A 26,872-nucleotide genomic window follows, 5' to 3' on the forward strand; every position below is an offset into this window, starting at 1 on the left:
AAGGAAAACTGTCTGCTAAATATGACCTGCAAAGGAATTTAATAGAAACTTAGCAGCTTTAGAAGCATGTGTTGGATGTTCCAGTAGTTAGGCTGAGAAGCACATTAGCCACTTCGAGCTCATATTTTCCCCTCTGTTCAGGACCACATCTGCCAGACTCTTCAGAGAATCAGTAGGCTACATACAGAATGTAACCCTAGCAAATGCTATGCTGGCAAGTCCATCTTGCCTTAGCAGTGTAACACCCACAAAAGTCAGTCTGTGGATAATGTATTTTTTTTAAATATAATAAGAGTGAGGCGTATTGAAAAATTAGCTAAGAATCAAGTGGTGTAAGGGTTTAAAACAACTTTGTGGGAAAAAAGAAACAACAAACCAAGCACCTAAAGAGGTACATTAGCTCCTACACACAGTCACTAAGCTATGAAAAGGTATCCCAGATGCTGTAGCATATTCAGTCTCCACTACAGTCTAAACACTGGAAGTGGGTCTCAGTGTGCACTGTTTGACTTGGCTTTGGTGGACAGAGACAGTGGGCACTGCCTGCCTTGAGCTGCCCCTTCTGCAGCAATTCAGATGCAAGACTGGAGTGCTACCAACCTCATATGCCCTACAGATTACAGACATGGATCACAGTCATTGGCACCATTCAACATAAGCTACAGAATAGAGGTGCTTTGTTTCCCATCACTTTCTCATCCTTCATGCCAATGGTCACACCCAGGAGGCAGGTCTATACCAGCTGACTTCCTCAGGCCAGTGTAACCTCAGCATGGGGCTCGCCTGCATTCCTCACATTTGACTGCCTAGAGAGAATATAGAGAACTGGTATAAACCAGGTTTTAAACCCAGCTCTATCCTGGCACCTTTTTTTCTCTTGTTTTTGATGTTCATCTACCAGAGTGAGGTTTTCACCTATCTTATTTGCCTGGGGTTTTAGGAGTTCTACTGTAATACTGCTCAGCAGGATAGGAAAATGCAAAAATACTGACTAAGCCTCCTGATTTGATGGAGGTGTGGTGGGAGTAAATGATGGGGGTGTGATGAGAGTAAAAGGCAACAGAGTGGCAATTTCTATATCTGACTTTACTACATTCCTTTTGAGAAAAAACTCTAGGCAGGTCTTCAAACCACATCATAAAACCCTCTTCTTCATGAATAAACCATCCATTGAGCAACCAATGACTGGATGCATTCTATAGGTATCTATTTGTGTGGATGAAGAAATAGTTACTAAAAATCAGCAGGATGAGAACAGCAAAAGTACATAGTAAGCAGCAGCCTGGAAGAGTCTTCAAGAATTTACAGGCTCTGGAGACCAGTGGTCCTGTTAAATCCACAAAAGCTGATATACTTTGAACATCAAGATTCTGCCAAATCTGTCCAAGCCCACCAGGACACTTGACCATCAACAAGTGGCTGCATAGCATGAACCACATCCAAAACAATAGTGGCTTCTATATGCAGACAAAAATTATGGGACTATACACAGAGGTGATGAAACACCAGAGACCTTTGGGGACAAAGCCACAGGTGCATCAGTACAACCCTCTGCTTCTGAGTAAAACAGCTGGGATTGGCCTCCTAATTGTCGCTCCAATTATGATTGCTCATGTGTGAGAGTGAACTGTGCGAGAAGTGAATGTACTGTGTGAAAAGTTGCTGCCGATTATTAATAGAATCAAGATGTTAAAGTTAATAACCACTTGATTAATAAAAAGTGTTCTAATAAACATATGTTGCCTCCCTGGACCTGATTCACAGAAACTTGGTTTTCATTCAGGATTTTTTTTTTCCCTCTAAATTTGGTAATAGTAATTTTAGTTTAACAGGAAAAAAAAATAATAATTCCAACCAAGCCTAAGCTTATGTCTCACAAACCATTTACTATTTATTTAAAAACAGCAGTAAATTAACACAAGTGTGAACAGAACATAAAGGATAAAACATGCTTACAGAAACTAGTAACTGAAAGTAGGGAGAACACCTACCCAGTGTAGTTTTGTTTGATATAAAGAGAGATATATGCTTATAATATGCTTTTGTAAGCATAAAGAGAATGGATATGCAAAGACTATTTAAAGACTCTCCAGCTTCAGTTTTAAAAAACATGTAATGTACAGTTCAGTAATAGTGAAAATATGCAGGAAAAAAATATTGAGTTTTTAATATGAAGTTGTATAAGCTGCTTTCCCAGTAGGAGGATTAACATGGGACAGCAGATCTGTTTGAAAAAGGCTTGGTAAACTGAGAAACAGGAAACCTGGAAGAACTTACGATTCCATTTTACTTCCTAATTTTCATGATCACACCTCCTAGTTAAAGATGGTGTCAGAGAGAACCTTGGAAACCTGGAATGAGAACCACTACCACAGTACTGTCCTTAGACTACACAGCATTATTTAAAATGGTTTTGTTTTCTTTTCTTTTCCCCTTTTTTATTCATCTCCCTCTTACTCCTGCTGTTCCCTTCCCCTTTACCACACTATCCCACCATGAAATCAACCAGATGGATTATACAAATTATAAATTAATTCCTGATTAAATATTAGTTACATTTGGTGACCTGCTAACACTTGTTTAACAGAAAATACTGTCATGTCAGCTTTTATTCACTGAGTATTGACTACGTAGACAATGTTCTCTTTAAGACATACCTGCAGTATGAGAGACTCTTTATCACCTTCTAATCGTGCCAATCTTTCTTGATATGTTTCATTATTAGATGAATGATGATTCACCTGTGACTGGGGGGAAAAAGCTCCTATGAGAATTATTACAGTTAATATTAGAATTTCAAACAATAGTTAATAAAAAAAATATATTGAGTTGTTACAATATGAAAAACATGCAAAATGTGTCTATAGACCAAAACTGTTTATTTCATATTCATGAAGCCTTTTGAATATCTTTCTTTAGCTGGATTTTGAATACTTTCTCATTTCCAGCAAGCAAGAATAGATTTGATATTTTCCAGCAAATTATTATTTCATTGGTAAATACCATTTTATCAAGACAAAATCCCCAAAAATTCAATTTGAAATGTCTGGTCTCAACAGTCTTTTTCCAAAGTCAAGGAACCTTGGTGTTTATTTTTAAATGATAAAAATTGCAGATGTATTATACTATTCCTAGAAATTACTGAAAGCATACATTTGTTGATAGCAATTAACAAATTACTGAAATTATCAAAATCTTCTCAGCAACTACTATATAGTAGAGATACATAATCACTTAGTGATTTCTAAATGGCTCTAAGGAGCAAGACCTTCTAAAACACGCCTGTTCCTAACCAAAATGTCCCATTTCCTATGAATTTTAATACTCCAGAGAGAAAAATCACTGAAAAAAATTAAAACATATATATACAGATTAATTTTAAAGATTTTAGAAGAGTCCCATTGCTTTTAACCTACTAAAACATTGTGTAATTGTGGGAATGGAGCTGTTTGCTTAGAGCTTCAAAGGTAACATGAACCCTTACTGGTTAATTTCCCAACTCCATTGAAACAGCTAACAGAAGAATCCAGCTTCACTGAGGGCCCTTCAACTGCACTAGTCTGCAGATGACTCTTCACTTGTAGTTACTTGTACAATGGCATCAATATAATTACAATCCTTCTCCCCAACGGTCCTTTCATTTTCAATTGAAGATTTGTCGATAGGATTCTTCTTGATTTACACTAAGGTCTACAGGCCCAAATGTAAAACATGATGAAAATAAACATGGTGCTAATTACTGCAAATCAAGAAATCAAATATTTATCCAATGAAAATTATACTTTCCAAGCCATGAAGTGCTGAACTAGATGTAAGTGCGGTACCTTCATGAGGTAAGAGGAACTGTACACCCTTGTCTCTGATATTCTTTGAAAGAATTGAGAGAATCATAGAGACACCAACAAACAGGACAGATGTGACTTGAAGAGATCATCTGGTTCATTACTTCATCGTAGGACCAATGATTATTTCCAACATTCTTATATTCCTACTCTTAAAACCCTCCAGAAATATATTGCACAGCCCCACAAGTAATCTACTTCTTAGAATCATTAAAACAGTTTTTTTTTGAGTCTAACCTGAACCATCACTTCTTCAACTTCAACCTACTGGTTCTTATCACATTACCATGGATAAAACAAAAAGTCCTCCCTGTCGCTTCAGAAAATTTTTACCTATTTGAAGACCATCTGTAGATATCCAATTAGCAGGCCCCCCTTTTTGGACTAAAAAACCCACAAGTTTTTCTGTCTTTTCCTCACAGGTTAATTTTCCAAGATCTATTTTGTTGCTTTCTTTTGGTTCCTCTTCACCAGTTGTTCCTTGACTTCTTCTGAAATTAAGTGCCTAAGAGGAGAGACAGGACTCCACCTGAAAATAGCTAGAATGGAGAAAACCTTTTCACAGACCCCTGGGCCATATTTCTTTTCACATTAGCCATACACTAACACCGATATATTCTCAGCTTAGGACCCATAACGTCCAGATTCCTTTTTAATCCTCTTTAATGCTATTTAGCTAGCATCTTGTTCTTCATCCTGTGTTTAGTCATTGTTTCTGCTCGAAATAACTTTACACTAGTCTATACTGAACTGCACCCTATTACTTATATTGCTTTCCTATGTCTCAAGCTCTTATCTTCAGTCATGTCTTTTAGTATGGTTTCAAAGTCCCTAATTAGAATCATCCATAAATTCACTAAGCTTGTTCCTTAATCCCTGGTTTAGAGGGTCAACAAGAACACTGAAGAACAGAATATGCAGAATCTCACTCATCAGCATTCACTGTCTGAATAATATTACAGAATAATAGAATGGTTTGGATTGGAAGAGGCCTTAAAGCTCATCCAGTTCCAAACTCCCTGCCATGGGCAGGAACACCTTCTACCAGTCCAGGTTGCTCCAAGCCCCATCCAACCTGGCTTGAACACTTCCAGGGATGGGGCATCCACAACTTCTCTGGGCAACCTGTGCCAGGGCCTCACCACCTTCACAGGGAAGAATTATTTCCTAGTATCTAGTCTAAATCTTCCCTCTGTCAAGTTACTTCTTGTCCTGTCACTACAGGAGCTTGTAAAAAGCCCCTCTTTAGAATTCTTGTCGGCCCTTTTAGGCACTGGAAGCTGCTCTAAGGTCTTGCCATAGCCTCCTCTTCTCCAGGATGAACAACCAAACCCAACTCTCTCTGCCTGTCTTCACAGGAAAAGCACTCCAGCCCATCTCATTTTCCTGCACCTAGACCATACATGTAGCAAGTACACACTGATAGGCATGAAAAGATTTTCTTAGTGACAAAACCTAGTGATGAACACTGTTTATCAAAGTAGATTTTATACCCTTTCTCCAGCCATCATTTGCTATTTTTTTTTAGGTTAGATATAAGAAATATACCTGTAACCATTTCAGTAACCACTCCCCCTGGCCTACAGGCACAGGGAGTTAAATTACTACCAACACATTTTTACATAAACAATGTCATGAATACAAAACAGAATTCAACATTTTTTATAATCAGTAATTAAGAAATAAGCCAACATTAAACCACAAATAAGGTATTTTACTACACTCACTACATTTACCAAATGTAGAGCCTCTGATGATGTCTGCTGCACTGAGTGTGAAATATCCTCTGCTGAAAGTCCAATACTCAGTTCCCAAGTAAAACTTAATGAATCACACCCATGTGAACAGAAAAGGGGGAAGAAAAAGAGAATTAACCCTGCCAATAGGGCATCTAAAGACTGCTGAGATAAGAACAGAGAAGTAGAGTAGACATAAAATGACCTGCTAAATAAAAGCAGCTGATTGACACACAGCAGTTGTTTAAGACTTGGGAAATCTTTGTAGCATACATAAAGACAAGATAAAACAATGTAATATGAACCAAGGTCATCTGTGGATGACTGGAGTGCATTCTGTTGCAGTTGTGAAAGTCAGTACTGAGAGGCAACTGAGCAAGTATAGTTAGATATCACACGTATCAGCAACAACTGAATATAGGACCTGTAACACTAAAGTAGTAAGACTACAGACAACTTGAGTTGATGTAAGAGCTCACAAATAATAAACACTAGACCTGTGTAACCGCATGACCAGAAGGCTGAATCACCAAGATCGTCCACTGAGATATTATATCAGCAGATGTAGCCTTAAAGACAAAAAATCATTACCTAGGCTCCACAAATTACAGGATAAATATATTGATTATATTTCTTATAATGAAAGAATGAGTGCAATAGCATAAAACATGCAAAAAAGTTTATGAGAACACATGATAACAAAGTAGAAAGAGAGATATGCTGAGGCAAGATGGTTGAAACTACGCTGATGATAGTACCATTACAGATGAAAAGTCAAGTGTATATCATAAATACTTTGCCTAATGGAGCTGCAAAGCAATTTATTGAAGCACCTGTGTTATAGACTCCATAGAGATTTTGGATATAGTTTAATGCCCATCAGATATTAACATAAAATGTTTCCAGAAAAGAGTTCCAAATCAACTGTTTCTCCCTGTTCTAGAAAAATAAAGAGTGTGTTGGTGGGGGGGAGGGGGGAAGAAAGGGAAAAGGCTTTGCATTCCATCACCTGCTTCAGCTTCTTCATCTTTAGTTTCCAAATCTCTTCTCTGGAATGTGCTCTTTACTCCAGCCCGGACTTAGTATTGGTAGCTGCTGGAAACTTCCTGAAGTATCACTTACATGATCCAGTTGTTACAGAGCCCTTTTCCAAGAAAAAGGCTTAATCCTCCAGAATAAATGACACAAAAAAGGAGACTTTAGAGTATGACTCAACAGCTTTAACTTAAAATGGGGATAATCAGCAAGAATATAAAAGGGCATGGCAAGAAAGGGAAGAAACGTTTTAAGTGACACAGATCACTATCTTAATTTTCACCAGCCTTCTCAGACCCTGGTAAGCAGGAACATTATGTTTTTCTTAATTTTATTTAATAGGAAACAATTCAGAATGCAGTTTACTGTCAGAACAAACAACAACCACTGTAGAGAGCTTCTGTATTGATTTCTGTTCAGAAGCTCCTATAGCAGAACTTCTAGCTGAATCTTGATAGGCTGTACAAGTAAGCCCCTTAAAGCAAGCACAAATACAAGATATGTTTATGCTCTTCTTGTGTTCTGTTTCAATTTCGGCTCAAAGAATCACCAACACAACTCATTTTAAAACAAAAAATACCACTACTGAAATTTATCAGCAAGCAGTTACACAGAAATCTGTCACTAATGCCATAGATCTCATACTGGGCTGTTCAGTGGGGAGGAGCTGGGAAAAGAAAACTGGCAGTCAGTCAGAGTGGTGATTTGTAAGCTTTTTCAACAAGTCACCCGCCTTTCAGAAGACAGATTATGTCATAACCTTCCTCTCTTCTTATTCAGTCACATGAATCACCTTCAGTTCCACTGATAATTGAGTAAGATGCCTGTGGCAACTATAATACTTGTATTAGTGGAGAACATTAGAGACATGCTTGATGTACTGTCTTCTGTTGTAGTTTAGAAGCTGAAAACAGAGTACAGCCTGCAGAGATCAACCAGTCAGTTTTCCAGTCTAGAAGAGTGTGGATTTTCCATTTCTTACTACTCCTCTGGGTCAGCAGAATTGATGTTATGAGTCACAATAGTTGCTATCGTGTATAAGCAAGTGGCCTACATAGTAAATATTTTTATTTTGGGATATGACTATGGATGTAATACAAATTTCATCTCTTGTCATGTTAGTCCTGCATCAGATACACACCCATGTGAATATATGCACATTCACTCAGTGTACTTAGGGAGGAGGAGAAGGCTGGAACATGATTTCTGGATCTGTAATTCTTGCCTTTCATCTGGTGGCAATTAATAAATCAACAACAGGATTTTCTATTTGCTGTTTTTCCTTGTTGGTTAAGTGAAAGTGGCAGCCACTTTGAAAAAGTTACCAGCATATAGTTTGAAATTAAGTAAAGGTAGGTAAGTTTCTGTTGTTGTTAAAGTATATACTCAAAATTCTTTTCGTTTAGTTTGATATTTTATTCTAATTCTAATACATATTTTCTCTTTCAGACAGTTACATTACTTAAAGGAAGATATCATCAAAGAAGTTATAAGATTGACCTTCAATATTCAGAGCTTAATGGCTATAGCTTGGGTTTGATTGCTTCACCTCTTGCTAGTAGAGCTTATCAGTAGCATCCAAAAGAAAGGAAAGAAAAGCGTAAAGAATGTATACTTGTTTCAGGTGAGCCATGAGTTCTATGCTCCACGCACTTCAAAGGTAAGTCTAAAACAAGTTACAAGAGTGATCAGATGCCTCCACTTCATATGAAGATGTCTCCCTTTCAAAATAAAACATCATACCAGTGTACAAAGTTTTCCAGAGGAAAGAGACCTTCCATTTTGCTACACTCTATCTACTGCAGTACAGATAGCTCAGAAAATTTACAATATCCGTAGACAGTCCATAATACTGTCTGTAGTAAACTTAGCATTTATGCTCTTGATGCTTGTTAATAATTTGTAGCTATAACTCTATGATTATGTACCAAAATGGGGGTTTTGACATTTTCATTTGGAATGGTGTATTCCACTTAAGGCCAAACAGAAAGATAAGACTAAAGCAACAGGACAACAGATGAAATTGTATGTGAACCCTCCAACTAAATCACTTGGGAGAAGCAGAGAAAGTTTGCTAAAGATGAGCCACTGTCAGCTTCAGGTGTGTGTGTGGGGTCTCAGGTTTCCTAGCTTGCAACAAAAACTTAACAGTGACACGTTTATGCTTAGGCACTGTAAAAGAACTCAACATCATTTATCTGCAAAACACTTCCCACAAACTGCTCATCAACTGCTTCATGGGAACTATGGTGCTGCCTTAGCTATAATAGTGAAAATGCACTTTACATACACAAGAACTTTTCCATATCATTCTAGAAATAGGTTGCTGAGAGACATACCTCCCTTAATTCCTGTGATCTTCTTATCCAGCCTTCATGTATTACTAACAAGATATCCTCAAATATCAGCATTGTTACAAACTCCTATACCACTGCATCTTACGGTACTATGTGCCTATGTCAGCTTCTGAGACAGGATAAACTAATCAGGCTAGTTCTAAAATTGCCATCAAACTATTACACGCCATGAAGTACAGTACAGCTGTACCTATTGCACAGTTTTATCTTTCTGATATTAGGTATGAGATTATCAGAGAATGTTCTTTCTCTTGTGAGAAATACTACTGCAGACTAATATTTTTTTTATTACTGACAAAATGAAGAAAAAAGTGAAATGGAGAAAGACCAGTAAACAAAGGAAAACACATTAACTGTGCCTCATACACAAGTGAGACAAGGCTAAATTGTTTTTTGGCTTTGTGCATCTGCTCTTAGATTTTGCTGTCCATGCTGTCCATACTTATGGCCATTCTTGGCAGAGCATTTCCACAAGGCATTTTAACAACAAGAAAGTCCAGTGGAAAGAGCTCAAGTGTGGTGACACCTTATTCCAATTTGACTTAAATACTGCTTTGTTGGCTATGACACTACTATACACATTATGTTACTGATTAAAAGCAAATCCTCTGTTCTAAGCATATGAAAATATCAGTTGTATCTGTCATTTTGCCTGCCTGGATCTCGTGATTTTTGTATTTGTTTGCTGCCATAACCCAGTCCAAGCCACAGATACCATGCAAAGCTAGCTTAGCCAACCACTGCAACATCAAAACTGATCCTGATTCCTGCTAGCAATGAAATTTGAGCCAGCTCTGGCATAATTCACCAAGGGTTTATGGAAGTCTGTTGCAGTTAGCCTCTGTTAAGTGCCATTTGCTACTCTGGAAGGGGCTTGTACTTTCATTATCAACCAAAAAGCAACACTTTATGACTGCAGGGCCTGCAATCTTTATGTGCTATCACAGTCAGTGCCAAATGTGCGACATTAGGAGTCTCGAACATAAGAATTAAATAAGAAACATCGATTGTTTAAACTTTTTTTTTTTTTTTTTTTTTACATCACTTGTCAAAGGAATTTGGGAGCAGACTGCTTAAGTTCTCCTGGGAACAATGCAAGATCATGTTCAGTTCCCTTCCCCCACATGTGCTCTCCCCCTTAAAGAGCTTGTAAGAAAAAGCAACAGTATTTGCATACCTTATGCAAAAGGATTACATGCAACAACAGTAATAGCATTATTAATTTCTGTAAAAACTTGTGCTACGTTTGAACACAGTATCCTTTCTGAACACAGTAGTGAAAACCTTCCTGAAGACACTCTCTGCTAACCCTTCATCTGTGAACATTTCGGTGTGGGGCTTTCTTCACTGAAGCTACTTCTTGAGCCTTTTCTCATTATGTTAGTGGCCTCAGTGTGTTCATCAAGGACACACACAACCTGATAACAGTACACCTTAGCATTTTGTAAGCAAACCTGTCTTCTAGAAATTAGATTTAAACCAGGAAGTAGGGTGGCAGACATACTGTATTTGAAACCTCATTTAAATAACACATTTATTTGTGAACTGAAAACCCAGTAACGAGGTATTTAGCTTTAACTACACAAAGCACAGGTTAAACTCACAGTATAGCATCACCCATTGCGACTTCCTGCTGTCTCATCTCCTTCACTATTCTACTCATTTTCTATTTAATCACATCCACACTCCAGAAATGTAAGTTTCCAGAACCTGATGTAAATGTTTTGTAAACATTAACTTCAAGACTCTCAGGCTGTTATTAAAGACTGACATTATAAAATGAATATTTAATACTCATTCAAGAAACTACCCAGATTAAAGACCTTAATCATATTTCACTTAAGAATTTACCTACATTTTGTTTATACAGCTAGCAGAAAGAAAAATAGAGTGCATGCACATATGTATCCACATGTGTTTTAGTCCAGTGCCATACAGAAGTACTAGCATTAATGGAGTGTATAGAATTTGCAAAAAAATTACACACAAGTTAAAACTGATTTTAAAGGTATGACACACAATTCAATTGATATCGCAATTAAATATAGTCCACTGTGAAGGATTTATTCACATCCTATTAATGGATTCCAAACATTGACAAATAAATATTTAGAACCTGAAAAGTCTAAAAGCTGACAAAAACAAAGTGACTTTTCTAAGGTGACAAGACAACTGCACAAACATACTTTTTTCTTCTGAAGGAAGACAAAAACAATTTCATGCAGTTAATTCATATTCGGACAGTTCATCGCAAAACTTGGATTTTAACAGCACTGTCTTTTTAAAAAACATAATTTTGCCAGAGTAACATGCAGAACAAAAGAGTACCACCCTTTTTATCCAAAACAAAGGCATTCTAAAAGGTCTCGTACAGTTACCCTGATGAAGAAGTTATTAAGTAAATAACTAGTGCAAGCAATTTTTTTCATTTTAAAGCACAATATGCTAAACAACATATTCTCCTTTTTTTGCCAGATTCCCATGTAGGATTTGCTTTGTTGTATTACAATCTCAGGAAAGCATGAGCATTTGCTAGAGTCTATTGCCATTTGTTCAAAGTTTGATCCTAGAGTTTCATTTTTAAAGACAAAGACAGCTGACTCCCTCTCCCCCCCTTTTCTCCCCCAGCCTCCTCCTCCTACATGAAGAAATGTCTTTAATTTATTTCTCATAAAGAAACTTACAATATTTTATGTCTGAGGCACTCAGTAGGTTTCCTTTTGCAAGGCTGAGGCTTCTGACTAAGATTTCTAAAGTGCATTTACAAAGAGAAAACAAAGCCCAGCAGATCACTTACCCTCTTTAGCCACGTGAAATGCTTGTAAATATCAATCTCACCATCCATGCTTTGGGCCCATCTCAGCAGTCACATTCCCAGGGTTAAAAGAAACTTTTGGAAGCAAGAACAGTGCTTTGTTCTACAGGATATAGCTGTGACTTCTTCCCCTTTCAACCCGCAACTTCTAAGATCTCAAAAGCATGCTCACATTTTAAGATAAATCTTCTGCCTCTGTCCCAGAGTCTTATCCCAAATGCTTCTCCCAGATGTATATATAACGCACGACTGTATAAACTTTAGACTCTCCCCCAAGCATCTGGGTTTCTTAAACAGCAGATCGGTTAGCAAGAACAATGCAACTCTAAAAATGTCAAAATATAACTTGCTAAATGATCTTTAAAAAAGGATCTTTCAAGAACAATATATACCTGCAGAAACTGTTCCCGTCTAATGCTGAATAACAAGCTAAAAATTATTAAGCTGTCGCTGAGAAACTATTTGCAAGTAATGCTTTCTCTGGCTTTCTGTTTTAAGAGTGGCTGGAACTCATTACCAAAGACCCCCTATTTCCTGTCTCTGTTTTACTCCCTCTTTATCATAACACTACTCAGACTTCTCAGTTTATTTCAGGATCAGACTAAACCTAAAAATAAGTTCTGCTCTTTGAGTTACTTGCCTGTCCTCTCAAAAGACATTACAGAAGAAGAGGAATTCGAGGACGATCCTGTGGATAAGTTAATTACCCCATAAATACTGCTATTGCCAAAGAGGCAATTTTCCATCTTAACAGAAGATGATGATACACTTCGAAGACTTTTGTCTGTTTCTGCTGAAGCCGAAGTCTCATAGCACAGCAAGTTTTCAAACTTGCCACACCAAGATAAATACATACGCAAAGCAATGCTCTGGCATGAAGGGAAGTTTAAAAGTGTTGCCTGTTACTGCGGTGTCCTCTAGTGCCTCCACACAGTAGTTATTATTAAGTTCTAGTTTTTCCCAATAAGCTCCAGTTTACAATTTTTTATCTCCCAGAAGTTAAAAGTGGGTTTGGCCTTAAACTGAACAACTGATTGCTGCACACACAAGGACAATTTCTTGGGCAATGCCTATTGAGACTAAATCACAGCTGTGATTCATAAGAATTCTGAAATTATTGTGATGATCTCAGAACTCACCTCCCCATTTTATTCAGTTTCTATAGCCAAATTCACACCTGTATTTAAGGTGAAGTAAAACAGCATTTTGTAAGAGCCAGTATCAAAGCTGCCCACCATTCTAATGATATATTGAAAGAACTCAAAGCCTAAAGCTGTATAGTGCCCCAAAAAGCAGTACTTACAGGGACCTGCCTGACCTCACATTCCAAACTTGTGGAAGTCACAGATATGTGAAGGAGTTTCTGCAAGGGATGCAGACTTTTATTATTTCAACCATCCTTGATATTTTTTATTTGATGGATCTGTTCTTACAACCTTCACTAATATAAATTAAGAGAGAAGGATATAAACCTAGACTTCCAGGTTTCTACATGTATTTCATTACCTGTTGTTAATTAAAGTCACAACAATGACTTTTTTAGTTTTTAGAAAGTTAGTGCTATGAATCTTGTCAAGGTGCTAGGATTTACTGAAATCACCAGTAAATGTGACAAGACAAAATAAATGGCTGTTTCCAAACTACCATGCTACAAGACAGATCTGAAGAGGACTTGGGTTGCTCTGTACATAAAATGTACTTATTCTGTGCTGGTTGTAGAAGCTTTTATGCTGTCTTAAAGTTGATGAGAGCAGCTATTTCTTGAATAGCTCACACCATCTGGCAAAAGCCTTAGTACACTGTCAATTAAAAAAAAAGAAAAAAAAATTATGATGCACTTACTATAGTACACTTCTCTATGCATGACAGCCCCTGACATGGCTGACAAACTAAAGACAGAATAGGGATTTTCTTGACATTAAACATGAACTCCCTATAGCTTAAGACATTTTTTCCCCCAAAAAACTAGTTATCTAATTATGGATAACAACAAATGCATCAAACTTCATCTCAAAGTACTGCATATCCCATAGTACCACCACTTCCGAGACTCGAGTTCCAGATTTCACCCATTTCAAAACACAGGCTCTAAGACTGTCACATCAGGCTCATTTAGCATACCCCCTCTTAAAACACAGCACCCCACATCAGCTAATGATTTTGGGTTTCATTTAAAAAAAAAAAAGGACAAAAGAACTTCATCACTCCACTTACTAGTGCCTCAGTGTAGCATCTGCAGCTAGGTGAATATCCATTTCCCCTTTAAAAGGATTTTAGATTACAAACATACCTTATTTCTGCCTTGTCATTTCTCCTGGATTTCATGCAAAGGCTTCTAGATTCTGCTACAGTCATTCTTCCTGATTAGAAGGTAAACGTGTCTGAATTTTCTGCATCTTATCAGCCACGAATGTTGACAACATACATTCCAGCAGTCACATGTTCCTTTTTAGCCTGTCACCTGCATGCTGAACTATGTATCCTGCTTGAGCTTTGGCCTGAAAGAGTTTCAGGCACCAACTGAATGCAAACTGATCATGTTGTTTCCCCCTTCCTCCCCCCACATTTGCTGAGAATGCTTTTCCATTTCACTAGAAAAGCAGGTTAGCTTCTCTGGGCAATGTGAAAATCGGGAAAATATGTTGCAATCTGAAGATTGCTTCACTGGGTTACCACTGTATTTTTTTCTTATCTTTACGAAATCCTTGTTCCTGTGTAGTTCTTTGCCAAATACAAACTTCTAGTTCAGCGGGGAATTAAAAACCATACAACTAAAACCACCTAAGATCACTGCAGTAGTACTACCCTCGAGTGTTACTGCAGAGAAGGACCTAGCTATTACTCCCTTCCCCCACCATACTGTTTATTTCTACAGTGTCATCTTCAAAAATAAACGAAAATACTCATCACGGCAATATAAATGCAATGTATGGCACTAAAATGCTTAAAATTAACAAAGTTTTTATACTTCACAAGCTGTATGAAAATTCATCAGCATTTATTTACCAATCCTGTACTTTCATAGAAAACTGCTGAGTGCTGCCACTGCACTGCTCCATTTGCCAAACACCAAAGGTGCTATGCACATGAATGTCTGCTGATTGATACATAACCCATAAAAACTTCTCATCTAAGTGATGCATTATTTTCTTAGTCAGAATGTCAAATATTGCAAACAAGATTTTAAATGTTTCAAATGGTAAACAGACACATCATAACAGCTTTGAAACTGAAAGTAACAGAATGTTTTAAACAACCAGCTACACTTCTCATGTCCCTGCATTCCAGACATATGAGGAGGCAAGAAAACATTCACAAATCCTATTGGAACTGTGGAGGCAAGGAGTCTGGAGTGTTCCCTCTTCTCCTACTAACACCAGAGCTGAGGAAGCACAGAGCTCTTTGCCACCACTTCCCCCTCTCTCTCACCCAGCTGAGGTCATATGAACATAATAAAACTGTATTTATTACTGCTATTTTAGCAATTTTGATTTTTATTCAATTAATCTGTGCTAAAACACAGGGTTTTGTCATGTTTCAGAGCAGCACAAATGCAAATGTCAATAGCCTTCTTGTATTGGCATGGCATTGCCTGGGAGGTGAGAGGGCACAGGAGTATGAAGCAGAGCAGAAGTTCCCCAGCCTCCATCAGGTCCCAGTCACTGGAGCACCGCACCTCTCCTCCTTTTCAGCAATAATTTTTAGATCATTTTGGTTTCAAAACCCATCAGCCTCTGAAAATACTGAAAGAATATACACTCAGTTTTTCAGGCCAAGAACTGAAATGGCCAACTATGCGTCTTCCCAGCCCCATCAGAGGAATCCAGCTGAGTACAGACCTGCAACAAAAATTTTCTCATTTCCAAGAATTAGTATAAACTTTTCCTACATCCATTACTCTCTGCTCCTCCCAGTTCTAGTATTTGGGCTGCCTTGGAAACAAAGGGATAACAACCAGATTTTAAAAGGGAAAAACTTCTCCAGCATGCCATTCACACCTGTCATTCTCATGCTGGAAAAAAATCCAAGAGCTTCAGAGTAAAGAAAGAGAGAATATGAGAATATGCCTTCACAGAAATACTTATAAAAAATAAAGTACTTTAAGTATTATAAAAAGTATTTATAAGTATAAAAATGCTTATAAAAAAATTCAGGCCACCTGTGCAAAAGACAACAGAGGAAGAAATATTTTTTTACATGGTGAGGAATGGCTCCAGAAATATTGATGAATCATTTCCAACAAGATAACATGTCTTCGGGTCATGACTAACTGATACAGAGGAGGGCCATGAGGATGATCAGGGGACTGGAGCACCTCCCGTATGAAGACAGGTTGAGAAAGTAGAGGCTGTTCAGCCTGGAGAGGAGAAGGCTGCATGAAGACCTCATAGCAGCCTTCCAGTATCTGAAGGGCGCCTACAGGGATGCTGGGGAGGGACTATTCATTAGGGACTGTCATGACAGGACAAGGGGTAACAGGTTGAAACTTAAACAGGGGAGGTTTAGATTGGATATAAGAAATTCTTTACTGTAAGGGTGGTGAGGCACTGGAATGGGTTGCCCAAGAAAGTTGTGAATGCTCCATCCCTGGCAGTGTTCAAGGCCAGGTTGGATGAAGCCTTGGGTGACACAGTTTAGTGTGAGGTGTCCCTGCCCCTGGCAGGGGGGTTGGAACTGGATGATCTTAAGGTCCTTTCCAACGCTAACTATTCTATGATTCTACGATTCTACACCTAAGTGACAGAGAAAGATTAAACTCTTGGAATAGAAGGAAATTAAATACTGCATTCTACATATGAGCATATTTGCTTTACTTGTTATAATTAAATAAGAAAACAAGCATGTATCCTGGGAAACAGACTAGAAATAATGTTATACATTATATTACACATAATGCTATACTTCATGTATGTTAACACATCCATAAACAAATAATTCTTTCACAGCATAAAATGCACTCAATCCTAATGGTTGAATTCTTTGATTAAAATCCATATTTCAGAACTTATCAGGCTTAGATGGCCATTAGTTCCAAGCCAGCATGGTTAACCCTCACCCTTACTGCATATTCAGGGAAGTGGGAAGGTAATACTTTAAACAGGTGCTGACATCTTTGGAGTCATTCCCATCTGCAGGCTGTATGTTATCAGGTATCTCTAGCACTATTATGTCCTTTCTGGTTACTGCTCAAGTAATAACTAAGCCCCCTTCCCTTGCCTTGCATAAAGACTGTATTATCAATATTTAGGTGAAGTTACTGTTTATTAATTCATTCACAGACATTTGTATTCTTGGCAGTTTCAAACATTCTTTGCCATATGCTGAAATGCCTTTTCTAGCCCAAGTTCTAGAAAACCTGTAATTTTTTGCATTAAACTTATTTAGAAGAAAATGTAGACACAAATCAGATTTTCTCTTCTACAGAGAAATCTTCACAAGGCCTTATTTCTGATAAAGATTATACAAATGCTTGTTATTTCCTTTTTAAGTATTTCATAATTTCAGGAAAATGTTTATCTACTTGTGAAGAGTAGCAGCATGCCAACATGTTGTATAATATGTCTAAAATAAGCATAACTTGTTTCCATTTTTGAAAGATCACAAAACCTGAGAATATATTTAGTTGCATTTTAACTAAACACAGGTCTGTTTATTACTAGTCTACTATCCTAGAAGAGAACAAAATAATGTTGTCGTGAATTATATTACTGCTATGTTTGTCATATGTTTAGCAAATGATATATGTCAACCTACCCAAAATCTGTGAAAACTGAACAAAGGTTACCTATAGAAATACTTCAAACTACCTTCAAACTGCCTTCCCTCTAACATTCCAGTAATACCTTTTGAAGGACATTTAAAAAGAAAATTTTGCCTCTGGCCTCTTTATTTGTAATTTATCTGTCAGTACCAATGTTTAACAAAACAATTCTCCCTTACTGATCCCTTTGTTAATTACTTCATGGAAAACACTTGCCAATGTTTTTTCTAGCTACAATTAAAAAAAGCAGGTATTTCATAGCAATTTCATTTACACATTAATATTTGCTAAAGTAATACAGTGTATCACATTTAAATCAGTGACTAGCAGTGCATCTGCAAATTCTAGCAGCAGATCACAATCTACAATGAAAAAGGACACCATGCATAACATTACACACAAAAGGAAAGATGAACTGATGTAATATTCAACCACCTAGTGCAAAGGAAGGCACCAAAACTAACAGCTGAGTTAGATAAATGGAACTGGATGAATCATATTCATGCTTTTGAAAGCTAACATACAATTTCTGCATACAATCATTGCCTTTTATAGAGTAGTCCTCTATTTCCTCTAGCAGTATCAAGGCGTGGATACCTGTGTAGGTGAGGATGGCGTCGAGGGCTAAACGTCACAATAAGTCAGTAGACTGCCTTGAAATCTTGGAAAAATTAACATACAGAAATACAGGCCTTGCTGTTATAACCAGAATGAAAGGTGGTAACCTTTCTTCCTTGATTAGTCTAAGCCTAAGGCCATAACACAATTCTGTTTAATCACTTCTGGTCATTGTAGTTCAAAGATGTCTCTGTTAAGCATTACTGACTATTACAAGGGTGAAAGAAAATGCCAAACACTAATCTCACCATGTCATTTTAAGAGAGATCTACATCAGCACTACTCACTGTGAAGGTATTTTAAGCTTCTATTAGTTCTTCATGTAGAGAAGACTTTCCTACCTGTGCTGACAGCCTACTATAGCAAGCAGTCACAGTCAGAGATGATAGGGTTGACTCCCAGACAAAGCAACCACAGAACATGAAAAAAAAAAAAATCAGGCCCGACTTAGAAGCATTCCATGCAAGCTGTGTACATCCCCTTTCCACTAGCTCCAAGGCACTGTCTAGTATTTATATATAGCCGCACACATTAAGAACAGTGCTGTTTCTTGTGTGCTGTGAATTGCTCTAACGTGCTGGGGGAGCCCTGAGAGGACTAGATCTTCCAGTCCAGGGCTTCCTTGCATCATTAACTCATTGAAAAAGAGTGGGAGCACAGCAGGGGGCTGGGTCGTATAACTTTTCAACTCTGACTATTGCTCAGAAAACATATCCATCTAATGTTTCAAGCTGGCAAAAATAAACATGAATGCTTATGGAATGACAGCTTTTCTACACTGTCCCAAGTGGGCTCTACTGGTCCATTTTCAATTTAACATGTGTTAATACCTCTTGGCAATGGGAAGATTCAGCTATATATATCTCCTATATCTCCATCGTGACTCTTAACAGTTGAGTTCTACAGTCAAACCTACCAGCAGATAAATATGGTGGCTTTAACTGGCATTGCTCAGAATATATTATCTTCCCACTCAGCTGTTGCTGAAAAATTCTATTGATACTTTTATAAAAACATGTTTTCAACAACATGGAAGTGCCCTGCATTGCAGTAATTTTCTGCCTCTGTTCTAGACAAATAACTCTGCAAAATGAATCTTAGAGAAAAGTGAACTAAAAAGAACCGTCATTATGTTTCATCAGAGCACTAACACACGCTTAAGATAAAACTTTGAAATAATTTCAAAACTTCACAAACTCCACCAAGTCAGAATTCTGAACTGGTGTTTACTGCTTAATCCATGTCCCTGTGAAGACACCGGGGAAGAAAAAAAAAAAACAAAACACCACCCTTGATCTTAACACAGAGTGAAAATAATCTCTTCTGAATGTTAATCATGACCAAATGGCAATCAAGACTCTAAGAAAATTCTGTTTCTGCTAAAGGTCTGGTTTCACCACTACAAAAAAAAAAACCAAAACCAAAACACAGAGCACGAAATGAGTCAAAGAACAGCATACATGACATTATTTTAACAAATCATCTTTACCACATATTCCTCTACTATTTCTTCTGCTCTTCCCCCTTTCTGTTTCTTCAAATTTAGAAAATTTAGAACGATTTTCAGAATTAGACTTCCAAGAAAAAAAACATGATCAGGAAAACACTAAGGAGTTTTCACAAATCAACATTTTAAGGGTCAGTATATAAAGCTACATGGTGAAGTGGCTTGCTTTAAATATAGATGTTCCACTGGAAGGAAGATCATGTTTTGTCATCCTGAAAATTAAGCTTTCAGTTATGCTTAAATAGTTTCAGCACCACTGTAAGAACACTAGGGTTGCTCTTTACTCAGAAATGGGTTCCATAAAGATACAGAGAATAAAAAAAAGCCAAAGTAACAAAGCAGCAGCTCATTTAGAGTTATGAGATGAAACTGTAACTAAATACATTCTCTCATAGCTCACCAAATCAGTCAGTTGCTACTGAAGCAGTTAATTTTTAATGCTGAAATTACTACCTGCTTTGTGATGTCACATGGTCACCAGCAATACTAAAATATTTAGCAAGAAGCACTGAAACTACACACAAAATTGTTTTATATGAACTCTCCATGATAATCTCCAGGAATTCTTATTCTGTTTTAAAGGCCAAAGAATTCACAATCACAAAACATGTAAAACACTCCCAACATTCACTTCAAGGCAAAAAACTTTAATACATTTAAGTCTGTAATTAATGATGCTTTATTCCATTTTAGCTTTGTCAAAAAAATTGTGCAGTTAGAGCAACAATTAAGTCCTCATTCTATGATACATGGTAATAATCTTGCTAAATTAAACCATATCTTTGTCAAACCTATTTCATCTGTTTCAAAGCAGTGTCAGCACAGTTACTGTGCTGTTACACTGTAAACTCAGGAACCTGACATGCTCACAGATCCCAGACCACAGAAATGTAAAATGAGCCTTTTCAAAAAGCTTAAGTTCTATAAATGGTGTGTCTCTTCCTTAGGGGCTTGTTGAGCATAAGCACAAAATACAACTCCACCAAATCACTACCAATGGTTCCATTAAAAAGTAACAAAGCAGATACTTTCAAAAGAGGAAGATAGCAAGCTATGATAAGGTATGAAACATGATGTCTAAAGTTTTCACACTCTAGGCACATCTAATTTCCCACATCTTTGGTATTTCTACCTATAGCTGACAGACCAAAGAACAGAACAGTTTTGGTAAGGACAACACCACAGACAAACAAACCACACAAAAGCAAGAACAACAAAACCCACCCTAAAACCCTGAATGAAACCAAAAGAAATCAGACTAACCACAAACCACAACTTAGTGATATTTAATGTATGATAAATTCCATAGATTGATACTTTGGAAATTATGGAAAGTAAGACTCAACTAAGACCAGCTATAGGATCTATAACCATGACAGAAGCTTCCTGACTGATCAAATAAGAAACCAATATGCCTCAAAGCTGACCAAAAGGCTAAACTCCAATCTTGCTTATTTAAACACCAGGTGTAGTTCAGCACACTAAGTGGCAGTTACCAAAGCTGCAAAGCTACTAATTTATAATGCTAGGGGAGCAATTTTTTACAGGTGGTACTTTCTAGATGATACTCCAATACTAACAAACAATACAAAGAAGGTTCTGGCACTTCTGTCCTCTAACCTGCAATCCCACATACTGCTGTGGGGCACAAACACAACTAGCAGGAACAGCCATACCTCTACCCCAGAGAGCTTTCAGGTTCTGATGACTGCTAATGCAGATGAAGCATACCAAAAAATAATTGTGACTTCTATTCCATACTTCTGCTAAAATGAAGAAGTTTTTGCTAAAACCCAAAATGCTATCTATTAAATGCTATTTGATACTATCCAGGAGGAGCTAGTCTTCAGTCATCTTTCTGACTCTCCTTTCTGCAGTTTCCCATAAAAGTAAATACAGGGCAGTGGCAAAACACAAATTCACATTATTTCCATCAGGCACATTGCTTAAACAGGGGCAATTTAGACTGGATATAAGGAAGAAGTTGTTTACTGTAAGGGTGGTCAGGCACTGGAATGGGTTGCCCAAAGAAGTTGTGAATGCTCCATCCCTGGTGGTGTTCAAGGCCATGTTGGCCAGAGCCTTGAGTGACATGGTTTAGTGTGAGGTGTCCCTGCCCATGGCAGGGGGGTTGGAACTAGATGATCTTAAGATCTTTTCTATGGTTCTATGGTTTGCATTCTTGATAAAGGATGGCAGCTGCAAGGATTTTTAGTGTAATTTTTCAACCATACATATAAGAAAAATCATAAAATAACACTTCTTTTGAAAAGAGCCTGCTTATCTACATTAAAAATAAACATCAGATTGCTTTTTGTATCTTTAGTTTCTAATGTATTCCTAGTCAGGATTATCTGGGAATACTTTTGACCTCAGCAACTCCTGTATAATGTTAGAAACAAAGCAGCTACCGTATTCTCTAAAACCAGTGGTTTATTGAGTACACGCTACAGCAGCCCTCGAGCTTCAAAGGAAGGTGCATTGACACCCAAAACAAACAGGTAAGGAATTAATTGTCCACAACAGAAAATCCTCCTCCAATTCAGCCTACAATAGCTCTAAAAAAAAAAAAGTTCAAAAGTATCAGCTCACCATCCACTCCAAAGTTTGTTACAATTCAGCTATGGCTACTGCTAGCAAAGATTGTTTGATATAATATTTCACATGAATGAAAAAATTAAAATACATTTCAAATATCTGCATGGAATCATTACCCTACACTTCAAAGTGAACAAAGACACCTTGTAGCAAATTCCACTTGAGAGTATCTGGATTTTTCATGCAATCAGGTTTTACCTGATTGTTACCAGTTTCAACATCTAAGAACCCACACCTGAGGGGTGCCTGTATGAGCCTCTGGGGCTCTTGCTCCCTAGTGCATTGGTTAGCAGAGGCAGGGTGCTCCATGGGTACACACAAAAGCTAAAGCACCCACATATTCATTAGATGTGTGTAAACAGGGGAACCCATATCCACAGAAGAGGCTGTTCATGCTTGTAATCAACCCCAGCTGTGAGAGGAAATGTTTGCATGTACTTGTGAAAGTGGTTGTGTGCCTGTCTGTGTGATTCTACCTTTTTGGAATTAGTTACAGAACTGCATTCAAAATTTGTAGGTGTTTCGTAACATTCTTTAAGCATCTAGTATTCTGGTTTACCTCTTTCATTGCTGATGTTGATCCTAAATATATAGTTAACTGATTTCTAGTTAACTATGCCTTTAATAAATCAACAAACTGTTTCATTGACAATGTGTTTAAGCCATGGGCACTGAGAAGGGCTTTTTTTATGACACTCCAACATTCCACAGACTAATGATTACCAAACTTCCTTTGAGCTTCCAGTGTGAATGGATTCACTGAGCTACAGAGTTCTCATTCTCTGTAGCTTAACTATCCTTTTTTACATCTCAAGTATCATGTTTCAGAGCTCTGTGCTGGAATTAAGGAATTTTCAGTATGGGACATAGAATCATAGAATCAATTAGGTTGGTTCACGCTGTCTGTGAAGAAATTTTTCTAATACCCAATCTAAATCTCCCCTAGCACAGCTTGAGGATGTTACCTCATAATGGCCATCACTATGAAATACATGTTTAGATGATCTTCAGGTGCTTTCTAACCCTAACCATCTATGATTCTATATTCCATTGCACTAAACTGAGCCGTATTTCTTCTTAATTCCCAAGTGAAACTGACGGTTTTCAGTGGAGAAAGTGCTTCCAATTTTGACACCCACAGAAATTGTGCGCATGCTTAAAAATTATTTGCATTAAAAAAATATGAGAAAGGTCTACAGATACACAGATTACTCTCTATTTTCAAATAACAATCACAGCAACTGTGCACTACCCTCCTTTTGCATGTCTTTAAAGGAAGTGTAGAATTCATTAATATAGAACAGTGCAAAATATATTAAAAACAGTGATCTCAACATACTGCACTAGAGATATGCTACCAGTTTCCCTGTTCTGTCTGTTCTGAATCCAGAGTGCCCTAATGATGCCACTCTTGATGCACCGGACAAGATTTCTGGGACACCAGTAAACTGCAACTCCAAAAGGGAACTGTGGTTTCTGTTTTGGCTGGTTTTCCATGGAAAAGAAGAAGTAGATTAATACGAGGAGTCAAAACACCAAGTGTTCCCTACATTGCAGAGCTGAAAAGCTAGCTTAATTAATATTTCTGCAACAGAGGGGCCAAAAGCCAGATGATCAGATTCAAACTGTTCAGTTTGGTAGTTCAGGGCCAACTTTACTGTGAACAACTCTGAAAATTGATGTCTTTTATGCATTAAAATATATTTTAGCTATTACAAAGCTTTGAAAAAGCGTTACAATTTCTGCTATGTCAGGAAGTCAGTAAGAGCTGGCCTGAGGATATGGACTCAAAATCTAACACTGCAAATCCAAATTAATCATTGCCTCCACCCTTTGCTTTCAAAACTGGTACCAAAATCTCACTCCTTTCTCTCATACAGTCTAAAACAGGACTTTCCAGCCATAGACCTGCACTCTGGAGAGAATGCCAACAAAACAGCAGCTGACAAGTTCAAACAAAAAGCACAATCACATTAAAGTGACAAAGCCAGAAGAAAACCTATTTATCTAGAAAACTTTCCAGAAGCTGACAAAGTGGTAGGTAGGGTTTACTCATTCAGAAACCATCATTCACTTGCAGTGGCAGGCTTGGTGAAGAGGAGTGTTCTGGTACTGCTGTTTCTCTTCCTTCACATCCAATGGATCTCTTCTTTTAATGTCTGTCTGAAGATGTGCTCCTCACCTGGTAAGCCTTAGTCTTTTCCAAGACAGTCACATGTTTATCCCCATCTATCCCAGTATGAATATCTCACATTCAGAAGCTAGAGCTTTCCTGCAATTACCCCCAGTACCTGGAGTACAAGATACTTCAGATGTTCATAATACCCATAGTTAAGGTAAAGAAAATGTACTGAGAGAAAGTTTAGAAGAATCATCCAATTTGAATCTGTCACTCCAACAAGCAATGCCACCACATTCCAAATTGGTGGTCTAAAAATTGAAAGTTTTATGACTAGTTATAAACTTTTTTTTTTGTCACTAGCAAAGAACCAACAACAACAAAAAAAAAATCCCACAGAAAAGGTATCTGTCTTGGTAGTTCAGTTTTACTTTCTTTTCTCTCACCAAGGATAAGTCTATTTACCAACTTCTTAGACTCCTATATCTGCATGGCTTTAGTAATCAACACATTAAAGTGCTTTCTTCTCTTTCTAAAGAGCACATGAATTGTTCACCATCCCCTGTAGTTCTCCAAGTATGCAGATTTCAGTTATTATAAAAATAATTGAAGCATAAAAATACTTGAACCAATGCTGTTTGCAAACAAAATGGAAAAGCTATAAAATAACCACTCACCAGATTCTCTTCAAACCACTCTCGTATACACACTGCTGTGGCCCCCGGAATTTGATTTCGCAATGCTTCTTTCTCTTGAGGATCCTCTAGCATTTCCAGTGCCATCTTTAGATCTTCCAGGAGATGCAAAATTTGAAATGTGCCCAAGTATACTGATGGAGCAGGTGACACAATGTCATAACCACCATTAGCATATTCTGTAGCTGACTTTGTACCTAAACCAAGTAAAACCAGAAGAGACAATAATGTTAAGTAACTATTTTGTAAATTACAAATATATACATACTACACATTGCAAGGTTCGGACTTCAGATGCTATCTGACAAGTACCAGTATTTCAGGCTTACCAATACTTGAGTTAGTCTCTAGATAAATAACAAACACTGATGAATTAAATATGAGAGGCATGTACAAGCATGTTAAAAAAAAAATCTGATCTAGAAAACACTTGCAATGTCTATCAAATTACAAATGCCAAAACCTTATCACAAATCACTTGTAATTTTCCATGGGTACCATGAGAGGTCACTAACTTCTCAGCTACGTAGAAATCTCCACACATAGCAGCTTACGAAAGACTAAGGCAGTTCTTTGGCAAGAAACTTACATGAAAATAGAACATGTTACCAGAACTAGAAAAATCTGTAACCTCGGGCAGGTCTAAAACCCTCCCTCAGAGAAGAAAACAACAATTTAGCAATAAAAATTACTAAAGCAACTTTGCTAGCTCTCTAAATTATAAAAAGCTGTCTAAATTACAACACCTCCCTCCTGCCAGACCTCCAGCAACAGTATTATTTTCTCAAGAACAATAAGCACAACAATAAACATCTCACTTGATGGAAGAACTATAAGTAATACAAATTCTAGTATCTCCAAATCTTTTTGTCTTACTACTGTGCTTCAATGAGATGCACATTAAAATGAGCTGTAATTTCTTAGCCCTGAATTTCAGGCCTTGATTTCATTTACTCTCCCTTTGTTTCTTTCAGCACTTATCAGATGGAAATCTTCTACTTTCTCTACTTTTTACTTTTTTTCCCCCTCCTCTTTTTTACAATTCATTGCCTGAGGTACATAATAGACTGTATTCATGTTCTGTCTTCATTCCTGTTCTCTCTGGCATAAACAACCACATTTTCCCCCTTCATGGAAGATTTTTTCTTAGGCTTTTGATCGTCTCTATGTTGGACACACAAATAATATTCCTCAGAAGACTGCATCATCGATTTATATGAGGGGATTATAATAATCTCTATACTATTCTTTGTTTTACTCCTGTATTTAACGTAATTTACATCTTAGTTAAAAAAGGATCAGAAATCATCACTGGACCTTTGAAAATTAGTTGCTAAGTTATTTTCCTCAAGCAGATGTAACTAATTTGAAACCCAATCCTTAACTTCACTCAAAGCTTTCAGGAAAATTCTAAATAATATTAACTAGGTCTTCTTCAACCACTGCTTTAATGACACAAAGAATTCTGTCAGATCTGTGCAAAAAATTGTGTGGCTTGAACTCTACCATAGGATGTACACAGGTTGTTTGTTCCTTGTCTTTTTCTTTTTTTATTGTTTTAAATAGTGCAAAACTATCCCTAGAAATTTGTAAAGTTTTGCAAGGCTCAGTAGTAGGGATTTAATATTTTTTTAAAGCAACATTAATTTTCACTACTGCAGTATTACATATACCTCTTTTCAAACTTGGAATGTTTGCTGTTTGGTCCTGCTGAATTCTGCTGCTTATGAGTTTATTTTAATACCTCAAGAGTGAGATCTCATCTTAATTTCTGGCTAAGACCATGTCC

General features: G+C 37.3%; 1 protein-coding gene across 10 annotated transcripts in view; it reads right to left on the reverse strand.

Moving 5' to 3' along the window:
• The window catches only part of PPFIBP2 (PPFIA binding protein 2), a 105,109-nt gene that overhangs the window by 47,166 nt on the left and 31,071 nt on the right, over positions 1 to 26,872 (reverse strand). For 7 of the 10 annotated variants that reach the window (XM_034065799.1, XM_031050439.2, XM_031050437.2 and 4 more), the window contains 2 exons: positions 25,066 to 25,280; positions 2,658 to 2,747 (listed from right to left, as the gene is read on the reverse strand). In XM_034065799.1, coding sequence (XP_033921690.1) covers positions 2,658 to 2,747; positions 25,066 to 25,280 — 305 coding nt within the window. Of the gene's footprint in view, positions 1 to 2,657; positions 2,748 to 6,587; positions 6,717 to 11,767; positions 11,831 to 25,065; positions 25,281 to 26,872 lie in introns of those variants that run through there. The other 3 variants (XM_031050449.2, XM_031050443.2, XM_031050444.2) reach the window with 2 other exon arrangements.

Source organism: Melopsittacus undulatus, chromosome 8 (assembly GCF_012275295.1).
Source record: "Melopsittacus undulatus isolate bMelUnd1 chromosome 8, bMelUnd1.mat.Z, whole genome shotgun sequence".
NCBI lineage: Eukaryota > Metazoa > Chordata > Aves > Psittaciformes > Psittaculidae > Melopsittacus > Melopsittacus undulatus.